Source organism: Acanthisitta chloris, unplaced genomic scaffold (genome assembly GCF_000695815.1).
Source record: "Acanthisitta chloris isolate BGI_N310 unplaced genomic scaffold, ASM69581v1 scaffold1894, whole genome shotgun sequence".
Lineage (NCBI taxonomy): Eukaryota > Metazoa > Chordata > Aves > Passeriformes > Acanthisittidae > Acanthisitta > Acanthisitta chloris.
Window position 1 is genome coordinate 31,148 of NW_008669650.1, and position 15,546 is coordinate 46,693.

The window sequence follows — 15,546 nt, forward strand, 5'->3', positions numbered from 1 at the left end:
ATAGTGAGAGTTAAGGCAGATTTATCAGGGAAGTTTTCCCTTTGCTGATGGATGTTGCTTCCTTGAGGATGTGAAGATGGAGATGCTTCAGGCTGGTTGACACTTCAATCTTTTGTTTGGTAATTTTAGGCACAATGACTACAAAGTTGTATCTCCTGCCTTACGAGCAGTTGGGAACATTGTCACAGGAGATGATATCCAGACCCAGGTATGGATTCACTTTCTCCTGTGTTGTACTGCAGTTTATCTCTCTGTTAATTGTGGTAATCTATTCACAAGCACTTCCTCTTGTTCCTTTTGAAGTCTGAAAGTGAAGATTGAGGACACTGACTGCTTCAAAACATGTGGTGGTTTTCATAGTTTTTCAGTTCAGTCCTGAGCTGCTGAGCACCCTGCTCTAGTGGAGGTGTCCCTGCACACAGCACGGAGGTTAGAACTAGGTCATCTTTAAAGTCCCTGCCAAACCATTCTATGATTCTGTGACTATGCAGCAGTGTCTGGGACTTGTATAGAGCTGTGCAGTACCCCTCAGGGGTGTTTTTTGTTTGTTTGTTTGTTTAAAGCAAATTCTGAGGCTGAATTTTATGCTGAGTGTTGTGCTGTGGTAGGGTCATCAAAGGCCTGTCGCATTTGGTGCTGTTGACAGTCAATGGTGAATATACCAAGTGCAAGTGTCTGGTCAGGTTTTGGATGGTATGTAGCTGTGTCTGGGCACATGTTTGTAGAAGCAGCAGTAGCAGGCAGTGACTCTCACCACTGTATTGGAATTAAGTTTGGAGCCAGGAAACCTGATGCTTCACAGGCACTAGGTTGTCACTGAGATGTTTCTGTAGTTCTATGACACTGAGATTGGAGTTAAAGGTGGGATAGCAGCACCAGGGCACTGTTTGAATATCTTATCACTAGGAGGAAGGGAACATGATTTTTTGATTGTTACAATATATTTTGTGTAGCTGATTTGCATGCACATTTTTGTGTTTTTTCAGTGGCATTTGTTTTGCAAATCAGTCACAAAGAACAATTGAGCTCAGTTTTGTGATTTCATAACTTCATTAAAGATAAAGCCACAGGGGATCACTGATTCACATGTAATACAGGCTATTAAATACTGCATAAATCTTATATTTAATTAAAGAAAAAGTAAAAAATATTTTCTTATGCATGATTTTTCCAGGGAAGGTTTCCTAGAATTCTAGAGAACTGTTTGAGTAGGATAGTTTGATAGTCGTGCCTGCAGACTGTACTGTTAGCTGACAAGTGCTGTAGGATGCATAAAAAGTCACTGATCAGAAGGAAGAGCCCAGCTTTGCTTTGGAGGCTGATACATTTATGAGTATGAATGCAACATACAAGGCAGTTCCCTGAAAACTTCTCTGTACAGCCTCAGAGCACAACCTGCTGTTTCTTTGTCTCTCATTTCCAGCTACTAACAATTGCCAAAACCAGAGATAGTATGCATGAACAAAAAGATAAGTTTGTCCCAGCAGATACCTGATACAATCCTGAACCATAGTCTTTACTTTTTTAATCTTACTGGGGAGTAGAAAGGTTTTTAGAAGATGGGGCCAGGGGAATAAGAGCAAGGGAATTCAGTCCACAGGTTGCATGATCAGAAGTCATCACCATTGATTCAGTTCAACTGGAGTATTTCTCATGAAATTCTGTACCACACTGTTCTTTCTAAACTGCCTGTTTTTACTATACAAGGCAAAACTACTGTGCTCCTTGGTAGACTCGCCCAATTTTTGGCTTAGTTGTAAGAAGTTGGAATTTACTTTAAAAACTAAAGGTAGTTAGTTTTTCAGTCTTTGAATCTTATTATGCCCTTTTAGAGGGCCAGAAGGCCCTTTGTTACCACACATGGCATAATCACGTGTGTGACATCCAAGTTCTGGGGCATTTTCTCTTGTACTTTGGTCACTTAAAATTTTGATTTTGGAAATGGAAATTTTCCTACAGTTTTTCTGCTCTATAGAATTTTGTGTTTTTACAATTTTTTGGGTAATTTTTCAAATAAGAATTGCCCATTCATAATGTCACTGGGCACAACACTGCCAACAGTCTGCCCCACTGTGCCAGCTGATGTGGAAACCAGAAGCAGTTGTTGCTTACAAGTCTACAAAAATACAGGAAAGTGCGATCATCCTATTCTTGTTGGGTTATAATGGACTTAATATCTTGTGTTCAGGTCATACTAAAATCGTTATGAAGGTGTGATCTGTTAACTGAATGACTCAGTAGTTTTGCTCTTTAGCTCTCCTGCAAAGATGTGTTTCTTACTTCTTGCTAATTTTTTTTGTTTTGTTTATGTTTAGTGGTTTAGGTATTTTTTAAACCTTTTGGGATCATCGGATGGGGATGCTTTTTAGATTTTCAGTACATTGTTGTTTCAATCACATTGTTCCTGTTTCCTGTGATTCTTTATCCTAAATTTCTTGTAAGTGGTGGTTTACCTTTTTTTTCCCTTTCCTTTTGTATTCAGGTAATTCTGAATTGTTCAGCTCTGCAGAGTTTGCTGCACTTGCTAAGCAGTCCAAAAGAATCTATCAAAAAGGAAGCATGCTGGACAATATCTAACATAACAGCTGGAAACAAAGCCCAGATCCAGGTAACCTTTTCAGCTATGACTAGTGATCTTTGTCTTGCAGGCTAGAAGAAACACACATCACGTGGTACATGTTTTTGTGTATGAAGCACATTTGTGTGTATTCAGTCACAGGTATATAGTTACATATAAGAAGTATATTATGGCCTCTGCGTACTTAGGATATTTCAATGGCCCAGTCATCTCTCAAATTCAAATTATTTAATTTTCTAATCATCTACAGGTTACAAGGGTGGAAGGCAGTCATGCTAGAGGATGACAAAATGGGGCAAAGCTCAAGAAAATCTTTAGTAATTTGCTTCTTGCCTTGACAGTCACTAAGATACAGAAATTCTCATGTGCAAAACGAATAAGCTGCAAACTTAGAGAATCAAATAACTGCACATTGATTGATGTCACCATCAGACACAGGCACCTGCACTGTAAAATACTTTATTCCTGTTTATATTTTCTTCGAATTCCTGATACAGGCAGGTGTGCTTAGCCAAATCTAAAACTGCTGTTTATTAAACTGAACAATAATAGAGGATTTCTAACCTGTTGCATTGAGTGTTGTCCTGTCTGATTGTACCAAATTTTGTAATCCCTTCATGTTAAGTGATAGCACACAGAAGCAAATGAGTCTCACTACCTTATGTCAGTCATTACAATTAAGACTCCAAAAGATCATATCTTTATTCTGAGTCTGGGCTGAGTGTCAGCCATCAGGAAAAGTTCCCAGGACTTTTCTCCAACTGGTATAAATGAGAGATGGAACATCTCTTCCCCAGAGAAAGGTTTTTCTTTGCCTAGGCAAAGAAGAAACACCTCAGTATATTTTGTTTTCCCTGAATATGGAGTTCTGTTCAGAATAGCTGCACTCGGGGAATATTTTGCTTGGCTTTCAAGTATGTGGTGGTTTGACCTGGCTTGGATGTCAGGTGCTCACCAAAGCCTCTCTATCACTGCCCTCTTCAACTGGACAGGGGAGAGAAGATGTAACCAAAGGCTTGTGGGTTGTAACCAAAGGACAGGGAGGGATCACTCACCGATTACTGTCACAGGCAAAACCAGTCTCAGCTTGGGAAATTAATGGAATTTATTATCAATCAAAATCAGAGTAGGATAATGAGTAGTAAAACAGATCTTAAAAACACTTTCCTTCCACTCCTCAATCCTTTTGAGACTTAGCTTTATTCCCGTTTCTCTACCTCCTTCCCCCAGCAGCAGAGGGATACAGTTAGTTCATCACATGTTGTTTCTGTTGCTGCTTCCTCCTCAGGGAGAGGAGTCCTACCCTGCTCCAGCCTGGGGTCCCTCCCACTGGAGATAGTCCTCCACAAACTTCTCCAACCTGAGTCCTTCCCACAGGCTGCAGTTCTTCACGAACTGCTCCACTGTGGGTCCCTTCCATGGTGTGCTGTCCTTCAGGAACAGACTGCTCCAGTGTTGGTCCCTGACAGGGTCACAAGTCTGACCAACAAACCTGCTCTAGCATGAGCTTCTCTCTCCACGGGGCCACAGGTCCTGCCAGGAGCCTGCTCCAGTGCAGGCTTCCCACTGGATCACAACTTTCTTTTGGGTGTCCACCTGCTCTGGTGTGGGGCTCCTCCACAGGCTGCAGGTGGTTCTCTGTGCTCTGTTGACGTCCATGGGCTGTAGGGGCACAGCTGCTTCACCATGGTCTTCATGGGCTGCAGGGGAATCTCAGTTCTGGTGCCTGGAGCACCTCCTCCCCTTCTTCCTCACTGACCTTGGTGCCTGCATAGTTGTTTCTCTCACAAGTTGTCACTCCTCTCTTTCGTTGCAATTGCTTCTGCCCAACAGTTTTTTTTCCCCTTCTTAAATATGGTATCCCAGAGGCTTTACTAACCATTGCTGATGAGCTCAGCCTTGGCCAGTTGAAGGCCCATTTTGGAGCTGCTGGCTTTGGCTCTGTCAGGTGTGGGGGAAACTCCTAGCAGCTTCTCAAAGAAGTAGCCCCTCTTGCTACCAGAACCTTGCCATGCAAACCCAGTACAAAGAACATTGCCTCATTCCTTCTCTTTTTCAGAAGTGTTGGAGAAACAGATTGTAGCAAATCATAGAATCATAAAGGTGTGGGTTGGAAGGGACTTTAAAGATCATGTGGTTTCAACACCCCAACCACTAGGTCAGGTTGCCCAGGGCCCCATCCAACCCAGCCTTGGAATCAGGCTTTATCTGATAAGTACAAGTGTTTCCATCAAGGCAGTTGAATAACCATCTCATGTAAATCAAATTTAGTTCTTCTGAAGTTACGGTTTTCAATTCTCTTCTCCCTCACTGGATGCAGACAGTATTTTCAGAGATTGCAGAGGATGCGTCAAAGTCCATTTGGAGACATCTGTTCTTTAAAGAATAAAAATAAGTGGCAGGGGTATTAGACACTAGAAATACTTATTTCACTCATCAGTAACCAGGCAGAAACAATGCATGTTTACACAGAAAGTGAACTGAGCCCCATAAAGTGGGGCAAAGGAGTGGGCAAGGAGTACTTGTTCCCCCTGTATCTTTTTCCTTGGAAGGCAGCCTGATGCTTGTTGCTCTTAATAACTGATGTCTCTGGATTACTAATTCAGTATGATCAGAATTAACATGAAGTGATTAGCTCTCTTCCCCTAAGGGGTGGAATTCTCTTTTTGCAGAACACTTGCACGAGATTGTGAAAAGGCTGCATATTTTTCCTGAGGAGTAAGCGTATTATACCCTTTGCAGGTGACACTTGGAGTCTTTTGGTTTTACATTCTCCCTAACAAAGAACATTCAGTTGCTGAAGGGGCAACATCAAGACTTAATACCTTGAATGAGGTATTTGTGTCAGAAAGCATAGGAAATTAAGTCAATAATTCTGCTGAAGATAACTCGGTCTCTGCTAATAGTGAAGGCTTATCTAACTTCAGTGATGCTTGTGTTAGAAAGTGAGTAGGCAAACCCCAGAAACTTAGGAAGGTAGAAAGCTTCTTGTCTGATGTAAGGATGTGACTAAGATGAAAATGGAACTGCAAGGAAAGAAACCTCCCACAGTTGTATTTGCTCTGGCTTGCTCGGTCATGATTTTACTTTTACTGCTGAAGATCATGTTTTTTTGTCCGATATAGAGAACAATGTGGTTACTTAATCTAACCTTGGTAGAGCTCCAAGAATTTTGGTTCTGCCTTTATTGTGGTTTGTGTGTTAATCTGTGGATTAGCTGAATTTCTAACAAAAAGTGCTGTGTAAAATCAGCAACTGTACCACTGTTTTTTCCCGCATCTGTAATTGTAATTGCTGTGCAAGTAGCAGTGCAGAGAAGGGAGTTACGACTGCTTGTGCTAAGGTAAAAATGTTTTTACCTTTGTTTTTCTTGCAGCGAAGAATCTTTTGGCTGCTGTATCCCTGCTGCTACCACCTTAGAAACAGTATTTTCTCTCTAGAAGGCCATTTCTGCTTTTTCTGGGTGGCCTAAGAGTATTTTCTTGGGAACAGTACAGCCCAATATATTTTTTAAACTTTGTTTTTTCCCAAGTCTATCAGAGTGTTGCTTCAGGATGCACAATCATAGGGATGTTGCAGACTTAATAAGAGCTTCAGAAAATCAGATGTCTGTACAAGTCATTCCATAAAGAAGTATCAGAAGTGGCAATGGAAAGTAATGTCTATTATTAGAGCATTTTTTCAAAACATCAAGATCTCTGTTGTCATATTCTTGATCTACTGAAGATACAGTTGTGAAGACTCCTAGAGGTAACTTCAATTCTAGGGCACCAGAAGCTATTTCAATAGTGTAGTCACTTCTGTGACTTCTACTTAAGTATTCACTGCACCACATCTCCCTGTTTGCAAGTGAAGGTGTGAATACCTGTCCTTGTTTTGAACAGTATTCTTACACCTGGTATCTGCTACTCAGGCAGTGTTAAGTTAGGCTTTAGTTGGAGAGTCTTAACTCTACTCTTGGTACTCCTTGGTCTTCTAAACTGTTATCCCATCCTTCTTTGAAACAAGAAAGGAGAATAATCTCCCCTTTAAAACAAAATTTGCCTAATGTACCTGAACAAAATCATTAGCCTATGCATGTGTGTGTTCAGTAGTTTTTAAATGTTTTGGTGTGTCTTATCACAGATCAGCCACCTTTCTACTGAGGACAGATTAGAATTGCATTATGTCTTTGAAAAGGTGAGATGGGAACGTAGGGAGAGGAAAATTGATGCTATGAGCCATTAATATTGCACTTTCATTTCTAGCAGTGATTCTTTACAAATACAAAAAAGGCCCCTAACTCTGCAAAGTGAAATAGTTGTGATTATGTGGATAAAAGCTTTACTTCTTAGGGTTCTTGTATCAGGAATAAAAGTGTCAAACAAATCGCCAGAAAACATGTGGATTTAAAAGAATACAGCTTAAAAGCAGCTGCCTTAGGATAGGTGGCAGATAAAGTTGGAGCCATGTTGATGTGTTATGCTAGTCCAGGGGAAAAAAAAAAAAAGCAGCTTCATAGAAGTGAAAGCTATATTTCCTTTAAGAGTCCCTCAGGGCCCATTCAGAACAATTGAGCTGCCTTTGAAATCCATGCACACACGTGCTTTGTAGTGAAAGATTTGACTGCCCTAAGTGCATACCCAGTTTCATTTATACTGACAGTTATAAAAATGAGATTAAAAAATAGTGTTTCTGATTCTGAGCAGGCGATAACTATCCTGGTAATTGTGACATACTGCAAATCATGTCCATCATGAGGCTTAGATTCTTAGGACTGCAGAAGGAGCCCTGTTAGAGGAATGTTGTTGAGTAAAGGACAGAGGAGAGTGCTTACAACATGCTTGACTGGAGGTCTCAAAGCCAGTGTTTCTTGGAAGTAAAATTGGCAATTGCAGGTGTAATTGCAATGATTATCTCATGTTGAAAGGAAAGTCTCATCGCAGATGTGTGACAAGTTCTAGAAAGGCTCTTGATTCTTTAGTTTCTAGTCTCAACTTAGAGAATCTTGTATGAAGTACAAGGTGTGATGAAGCCTCTTTTCAGCTCTGGAGCTGATAGGTCTGCATTTCTCAGAGGTATTACTTTATGTCCTACTTTATGTCAAAATCATTGTAAACATTTGAGTTGAAAAACACTTGAAAAAAATTTCTGAAGTTGTAAAATGCTCTTTGGTAAACTGTTTCTTGAAGATGGTTGTATGCCAAAATGAAGAATGAAAGCATAGTCTGTTTTTAATAGCTATGAGGATAAAGGATAATTCCCACCTGGAAAGAATATCTGATTAAACTAAATTCATGGGTGGACCTATTTCATTTGTGAGTTGAGGTAGCTTTATTTTATTTTTCTAAATTAATTTTGCATTGTGATGAATTAAAACATTACTTCTTGAGAATTGCTCTTTGCTCTTCCTTACAGAAGGAATTCTAAAATACTAGATGCAGCTCTAAACTAACTTTTTTTTCCTTTCTCCCCAGTCCTTCCAAATTGCTCAGTAGCTCCTACTAGAGGTCCTACTAGACTGGAGCCAGATCTCTTCCAATCTGTGATACTGATTGTGTTTTGAACATGCACAATCTTTAGCCAGAAGTCAGACAAGAATGATTTCATCACATGATAGCTTTTTTTTTCATGTCTGCCTGGCATAGTGGATAGCTTTTTTTTTTTCATGTCTGCCTGGCATAGTAAACAACATTATTGCAAATTGCCAGCTGATCTAACTGGTGGGTTGTTGCTCCAGTGCAGTTGGGATGTTAGAATCCTATGGAAACTTTGGGTAGTGCTCAAGCCATAATCTACTAATCCCTGCTGCATACCAAGAAGAAAATGAAATATTTTGGTAAATCTAATAGATATTTTACCTAACAAGTATTAACAGACAGAGCTATATTTAGTGTTGTTTAAGATTGCATTGGGTTACACTCCCTCCATCCACCCACTGTAAAGTATAGAAGTATAAAGTTAGAGGGAAGGACTTCTATATTCATTTCCACTTCCATACTGCCTGCAATGCTGTTCGGTAGCACACTCCAAAGGCTTTCACTGCCATTTCTAAAAGATAAGGCAGCAGCCTATCACTATTAGATTTGCACTCCAATACAGTCAGTAAACTCTTTCTAGCGTTAAGGTGATCTAAGTTAACATGTGTGAAATGTGTGAAAGTGCACGCTGAACTGTCTTTGGTGGCTCTTACTAAAGCACAGGAGGTTTGGGTTTATTTCCCCACCAAAGGTGGAAGTGAAAGCCTTTCAGAGTGTGTTATCAGCAGTGCCTAGGCAACAGAAAAGCATGGTGGAATACAGCAGTCTTTCCCCTCTTTATTTCTGTGCTTTTAAGGTTTGGGGTGGATGTGTATATCCTGATGCAGTCATGATTGTCACTAAGTATAGTTTTTGTTTGTTAATTTCCTAGTTTGTATACAGCTTTGCTGTACTTCAGTGGATAGCTTCCCCAGTCAGGGAGAAGGGGAACTACATCTTCCTGGGAGTCAGAAGGAGAACTGCACAACTGAAGCTTAATCCTGACTGTCGACCCTCCTGAAGGGTATGAAAGGCTATCACATACCTCAGAAAATGTTCTGTCTTAACTTTGCAACCTGTTGAAAAGCTATGAAAGGCAGTACATCAGACACAGTCTTCCATATCTGACAGTGAAGACATCATAGGATTTCTCTCCTCTTGACAGGTTAAGAAACTTACCACTTCTTTTCTAACATACCTTAAGTTCTTACAAGAACATCTGGAAGTCTGAGTATGGCTAGGCATGGTAGCAATGGGATCTGTGCCCTATTTTTCCTCCTTTAGGGATTCCTATCCTTGCTAGAAAGTGACATTGGCAAATGTAGCATATGATACATTGCCTGTCAGTTTTAAAAACTCTGGAATGAAATAGGTTTTTACAAAATGGGGTAAAGATGCAAGCTCAGAATTGTCAGAGGCTCTTCTCCAAAAGGAACACAGTAATGCTGGGGACATGGAAAGGGTATTACATGATTCACACAGTTGTGGTTTGCACAGGCATTAAATTACCTTGAGTATAAAATGTGTTTGGTTTATGCCATAGTTTGCATGAGTGGTCTAAAAATCTTCACGTGCTATTTGTGGTAGCAAGACTTCAAAAAGTATCTCAATTAAGAGTAAAATACAGCATTGCTGACAAGGTCATATCTGTGGACTAGTGAAAGTCAAATATTAATCTCAGATTTAACTTAGTGTTTAAGTACAAAATCTGTTTTCAGGCTTTTACGTGTGGTGAATCCCATACCTCATGCCACATTGAGGGCAGCAGAGCTACAGTACCTTTAATTCCTTTATTCTGCTTGAAAACCACAGCCAGCAGTGGTATATATTGCCTTTGGGAGGTTGGTTGGTTTGTTTTGTGGGTGTTTTGGGTTTTTTGTTTGTTTTCTAATTTTTTTTGTTTTGGTTTTGTTTGTTTTATGTTTTGTGTGTTTTTATTTTTTTAGCACTGACTCTAAAAGCAGGAAACAACAAGGTGCTGTTTGTTACAGTTCAGGTTCTTCCTGATAGCAGTAGCAGCCTTGTGTAAACTGGCTAGAATTTTGCTTTATACACAGTTTGGAGGCTTAGGTGTCTGTGTCAACAACATAAAAGTTGATTAGAACTGAGATCTGCAGTGCTTCCTTTCTGGCTCTTGGGTAGCAGTGGATTTTGTACTGATGCCATCATGTTAAGTAGTTTTGGCTTACAAATATTTGCTATGCTATTTATAAAGCAGTTGTAAATTGAATCAATAAACAAGGTAACTGGCACAGAAGGGAGAAGCCTTTGTGAACTAAAATTTCCAGCCAGGAGGAAGAGATCATAGCAGTAGGGCTGTATTTGCAGCTGGCAGCTCTATGGTGCCTGTAATCATGATTTGTTAAAGATAATGAGAGAGCTTGGAGGACCAGAAAAATAGAGACTTGATTGCTTTCATATTTGCAATGAATCATATGTAGACATGTGATGCTGATATGTGCACACTAAATGTGTGTGTGTTTTTGTATACCTTAAGTGATTTAGTTGTGGGAACCCAAAGGGGGAGAAGCAGATTCACTCGGTACCGACTAGCTCAAAATCATAATTTAATTATACTGCTGCTGAAGACCTGACTACAGTATGTTGAGATTCAGCATCCATGCAGGTGTAATAAAACTCTGAACATTCAGTTTTATCTAGCTTCACTCTTCAAAAATCAAATACTATAAAGTGAACAAGATTGATTAAAGTAAGACAGATAGAATGTTTCCAAGAGACAGGCAACCCTCTTGGAGACCATCTATTGTGAAAAAACCAAACCAAACCAAAAAACCCCTGAGCAAACATGGAAAAGTTGACACTTTGAAAGAGAGCCAAATTTGGTGAAGGACTGAGCATTATCATTCATTTCAAATGAAATTTGAAAATTCCTATTTCAGTTAAAATGCAGTTTCAGTTTTCTGAGAGAGTTACAATTACAAGTCAAGGTGGGCTTCAGTTCCTGCAAGTACCAAATGGGTAAAAAACTCTAGTGTTGGTCTAGTGTATTAAAGGATGGGCTTCAGATTACCTACTAGGCAGAAAACAGTTTTCTAATGTATTTTGTAGATGCCACCTCAGTGTTTAGTAGTAGCAGCCTAAAATCTTTTTACTTTCTTAATTTTTTTCAAATATTCTTGTTGAATTGAAATCCCATAACTGTGTTCATTTTGTTGGAAAGAGCTGTGCTTACCTTGAGTATTTTGTATGCACTATGGTGCTTTAAAAAAATGAAAACAAATATTGAAATTTGAAGAAATTTAACTGAAAGGGAAACATGACCTGTTTCCACCGTAGCTGTTGTTCCCACATAAAATACCATAGGGATAGGCATTCTAGTTTGCCTTGAGGAGTAACTGCTGTGGGCAAGGCTACAAGGCATAGGGTGTAAATAAGAGATGCTGCTAGCATGTGTGTTAATGTTTTATAGTTTCCACTCTTGTTGAGCTTAACTGGACTTAACTAGTGAAGATATTAAGGTTAAAGCAAACCATTTTCTGACTGAGTTAATGTATTTTTTCTTAAAGCTAAGCTCTTAAGAGTTTCAACTGTAAAGAAGCTGCTAGCCAAAACACTTTGCAGTATTGCAGAGGGGCAGTTAAGCACCTGTGACTGAGACTTATGCTGGGGTGAGATGGTGGCAACACTTAAATTGTGTGTCAGGATGTAGGAAACATAAAAATATAGTGACTGATAATCTGCTTATCTCTTGAGCCAGTCTCTCAGTGAAATGCCTTGTGAGGGGCTGCCATTCACTGTGGTGCTTTAACCTGTTCTCCTTGGGTAAAGATAGCCTACTGCATTGTAGAGCAGAAATAATCAGTGTGTCTGTAGGCTTTTGTACAATAGAATAAGAAACAGAAATAAGTAGAAGTAAGAACACTCACCAAAGAGATGCTAGATCTGGATTCATTTCGTTCTGAAAAGGTTCAAAGCCATGTTTCTCCCCTCTTAGATGAGTAGTTTTACTTGTTGAACTCAAGCACTGAAGCAGAGAGCTCAAAATTGATTGAGCCAGAAGGAAAACAATTACAGTCTGTTGTGATTCTCACACTTACTGCCCTCCCATTGCTAGTTCCCTTTATTCTGGAGTTCTCTTATTATTTCACAAGTTTAAGTTGAAACATTTTAAGGTAACTTTTCTTTCTGGCATTAAGAAGGCTCAAAGTGTGTTACTGCCTGTCAGATCAGATGTGCTGATTTAGTTCCATGCTATTCTGATTTTAGTACTTACTAAACAAGTTGGTTTTAAGAAGACACTTTCTAAGGAAATAAATCTTCTGTGAAAGTTTTCTTTTAGAGGATGTAAGAAGTGATAATGAGATTTTTTGACTTATTCTTTGCCAGAATAGTAGAATACTAATGCCCTCAAGTATCTTATCCTAGATCAGTATCAAGATCTTTCAGTAGAGAATGCTTGACATCTCTTAACACATCAGTCTTCTAAGGGCTTCTACCTCAGCAACACCCTTGGGTAGCACTTTCTGGACTCACATAAAATGTAGACTGGCACCTCTCTGTCTGAGGACTGAAGTTCACTAGTGAAAACACACATACTCAGTCTCTAGGTCCACAAGCACACACACAGTCACACATCTCTCAAATACTAGTGTGAGCTCTCTGCTCATCTGCTGTCCACAGCCAGATTGTGAGCTCTCTTAACCCACTGCACTTGGGTTCTGCTCACTGACTAGTTCAGCTTGATTCTCGCTAGCAAACATGCATACATTTGTCTCGAGTATCTCCACACTTGCAGACCCCTCTGCTCGAGCCCTCTGTCCGTGCCTGGATCCTGTGCCTCCCACTTGCTGCCTGCCTGATCAGTTTGCCAGCAAATTAAGTACAGTGTCATCCTCTGTCCACCACCACATTTGGGGATAATGTACACTACACTGTCACACAGAGCTGGTGCCCAGGCACATGGGTCCTGTGACCTGCAGGCCCATTCCAGCTGAGGTGCTGAGATCTTCACTTAACTTCTCTGTTAACTTCTCTGTTAAGCTGGCATCCAGGCACAGTGGACCCTATGGATTGTGGTCCTGCCCCAGTGGCTGATACTGGGACCCTCACCTGCCCCAGTTGCAGGGGCTCCTTCATCCAAGGCCTGACACCAGTTGCTGGCCCCTAATTCACCTTTTCTGGGACCTTAGTCCAGGTACTGATGATGAGACCCCCCACCCACTCCAGTTGCTGGCCCTGTAGACACAGTTGTTTCTCCAGGTCCTGGCCCAAAGTGAGTCCTGCTAGCACCAAATCCCTACAGTGCTCACAGCTACAGAGGGAGGTTATGCACACTGTCACAGTTTTCCCTCTCTTCAGTTAAAAGTCCAGGCTGGCTCTCTGCCTGTAGTTTCTTAATGGCCCACTAATTAGTGACTGGAACCTTTCCTTCTTTGTGGTCTTTCTCTTATCCCTTGTCTATCAGGTTTGTGTCACTGTGTGTTTTATTTATTACTTTCCTGTTGGTATCTCCCTTTGAGCTGAAAAGGTCCTTAATCTGATAACCTTAATGAAGCAGATGCTGTTGTGTGCCAGTGTGTTGCTCTTGCATATTTTTAAAAATTCAGTGGGGTTTTTGCAGTAAAATATGTCAGAGGCTAAAATGCCTTTTTATTTTTTTTAAGATGCTTTTTATTTTTATTTTTTCTTAAATAGCAGTTTGACCTATCACTTCTATCATTCATGTTCAAAAATTTCAGTTAAGGACATTTTTTCAAATGTTCTTGGTAACATGCAAATCTAATACAAAAGGGCATGATGGAAGTATAACTGGTTTTCCTTGAGGACCCCAGATTGCTGTATTAGAAGTGTGGATTTTATGGCATAGGAGACTGTTCTGGGACTGTTGAAGCAGCTGATAGGTGGTATGGATGTATGTACAAAGCAGATGCAGTGGTGGATGCCCAGGAAGGATAAAAGAAATGTCAGACAATTGGGGTTTTTTTTCATTGGGCAGCCACTCACACTGTGAATTAACTACAGCTTTTTGCTATATGTAATCTGCTAGTTTTCTTCTACAGAGCTCCATGAAAAGGATCCTTTGGACTTTCTTTGGATTTTCCTTTATCTGTTCTTATCTGACTTATAAAGTGGTAGTTAAAAAAATGTAATCCTAAGCTCTTGCTGGTTTGAATGATCTTATGAAAGTGTTTCAGATCCTTTTCGTGTGTGTGTAAAAAACTGTCATTTGTGTCTTATTGCAAAAGGCTGTTTTCACAGGAAGTTACTAGAAACTTTGAGTGAGTTCCCAAATACTCGTTTAACTTCTATCAGTGTGGTGAACTATGCAGTTAACACTATTACTGAACCATCCAGTCTTTGTTCTTTCACCAGGTGCTTGTTTTGGGGAGTTCTTAGAGTACATTCTCTCTTTGCTCTGTTGTCTCACCCAGTGGAAATGTAGTATGGCACACAGGCCTAGGAAGTTTTTTTTCTTTTCAGGGGATCTTAATGACTTAATGGTTCACTGACTTAATAGCTGAGTGGTTTGCTTCCTGGATAAATAGGGGAAGTATGGCATTCTTTTGCTGTCAGGGTATGATTAAGTAACTCATTAGATATAGCAATCACTTCAGTCTGAATGTGTTATAATTCTCCTGGGATAAGCACAGACCATGGCAATACCTAGGGTTTTGAATGCAGAGCTGAAAACTGATGTATCAGCTTTGCCCCTCAATAAAATGTCATTGTTTAATGTGTTGTGCTGAGCATAGACATTAACTAGCCCAGGACAGAAAGTTACTTCTCATTTTTATTATAACCCTGACCTGTAATTTCTTTTTGCAGACAGTCATAGATGCCCATATCTTCCCAGCTCTCATAAATATTTTGCAAACGGCTGAGTTTCGAACAAGGAAAGAAGCTGCTTGGGCAATCACAAATGCAACATCAGGAGGCTCTGCTGAGCAGATAAAGTATGAAACAGTTCAAATCTTTCAATGCAATTGAGTGAATTTGCACAAGAAAACAAACTATTGACCTAGAAACTGGAAAACCTTTCTGTATGCTTTCAGTGTTGTATCCAGAGAAACCATGTTCTTGTTGTGAACGAGCCTTTCATTCCTTTAGGGAGAAATTGTCCGAGTATTTCAGCTGCAATACTTCCTTAAATAACTGAACCATTTATTTTACATGAAAAAGCTAAACGCAGCTTTTAAACTAACTTCTGAGGGGTTGCTGTAGAGTGTAATGAAGTGCATTAGCAGCCTGGAAAGGCACAGCTCAGCCCCTCAGACGAGGGCATCGCATGCATTGTTTTCCCTGTTTAATTTAACACCGGCGCGTTCCGCGTATATGCGGTTTTGTATAGAATAAAATAATAACTTTATAAACAAGTTGATATAGTTTCTATTTATGGAAAATATTTATAAATTATTGTTACAGAATGACAAATATACTGTACAAAAATTACTACTTCATAACTATATAGAGATGGGAACAGAGAAGATATTTGAAAGTTATTTTCATTGG

The 15,546-nt window shown here is 39.9% G+C and overlaps 1 protein-coding gene across 1 annotated transcript in view; it reads left to right on the forward strand.

The window, feature by feature from the left end:
- KPNA1 (karyopherin alpha 1 (importin alpha 5)) overlaps window positions 1-15,546 on the forward strand; it is a 39,634-nt gene that overhangs the window by 19,658 nt on the left and 4,430 nt on the right. The window contains exons 9-11 of the mRNA XM_009073375.1: window positions 130-208; window positions 2,483-2,608; window positions 14,863-14,990. Of these exons, the coding sequence (XP_009071623.1) occupies window positions 130-208; window positions 2,483-2,608; window positions 14,863-14,990 (333 nt within the window). The remainder of the gene's footprint in view (window positions 1-129; window positions 209-2,482; window positions 2,609-14,862; window positions 14,991-15,546) is intronic.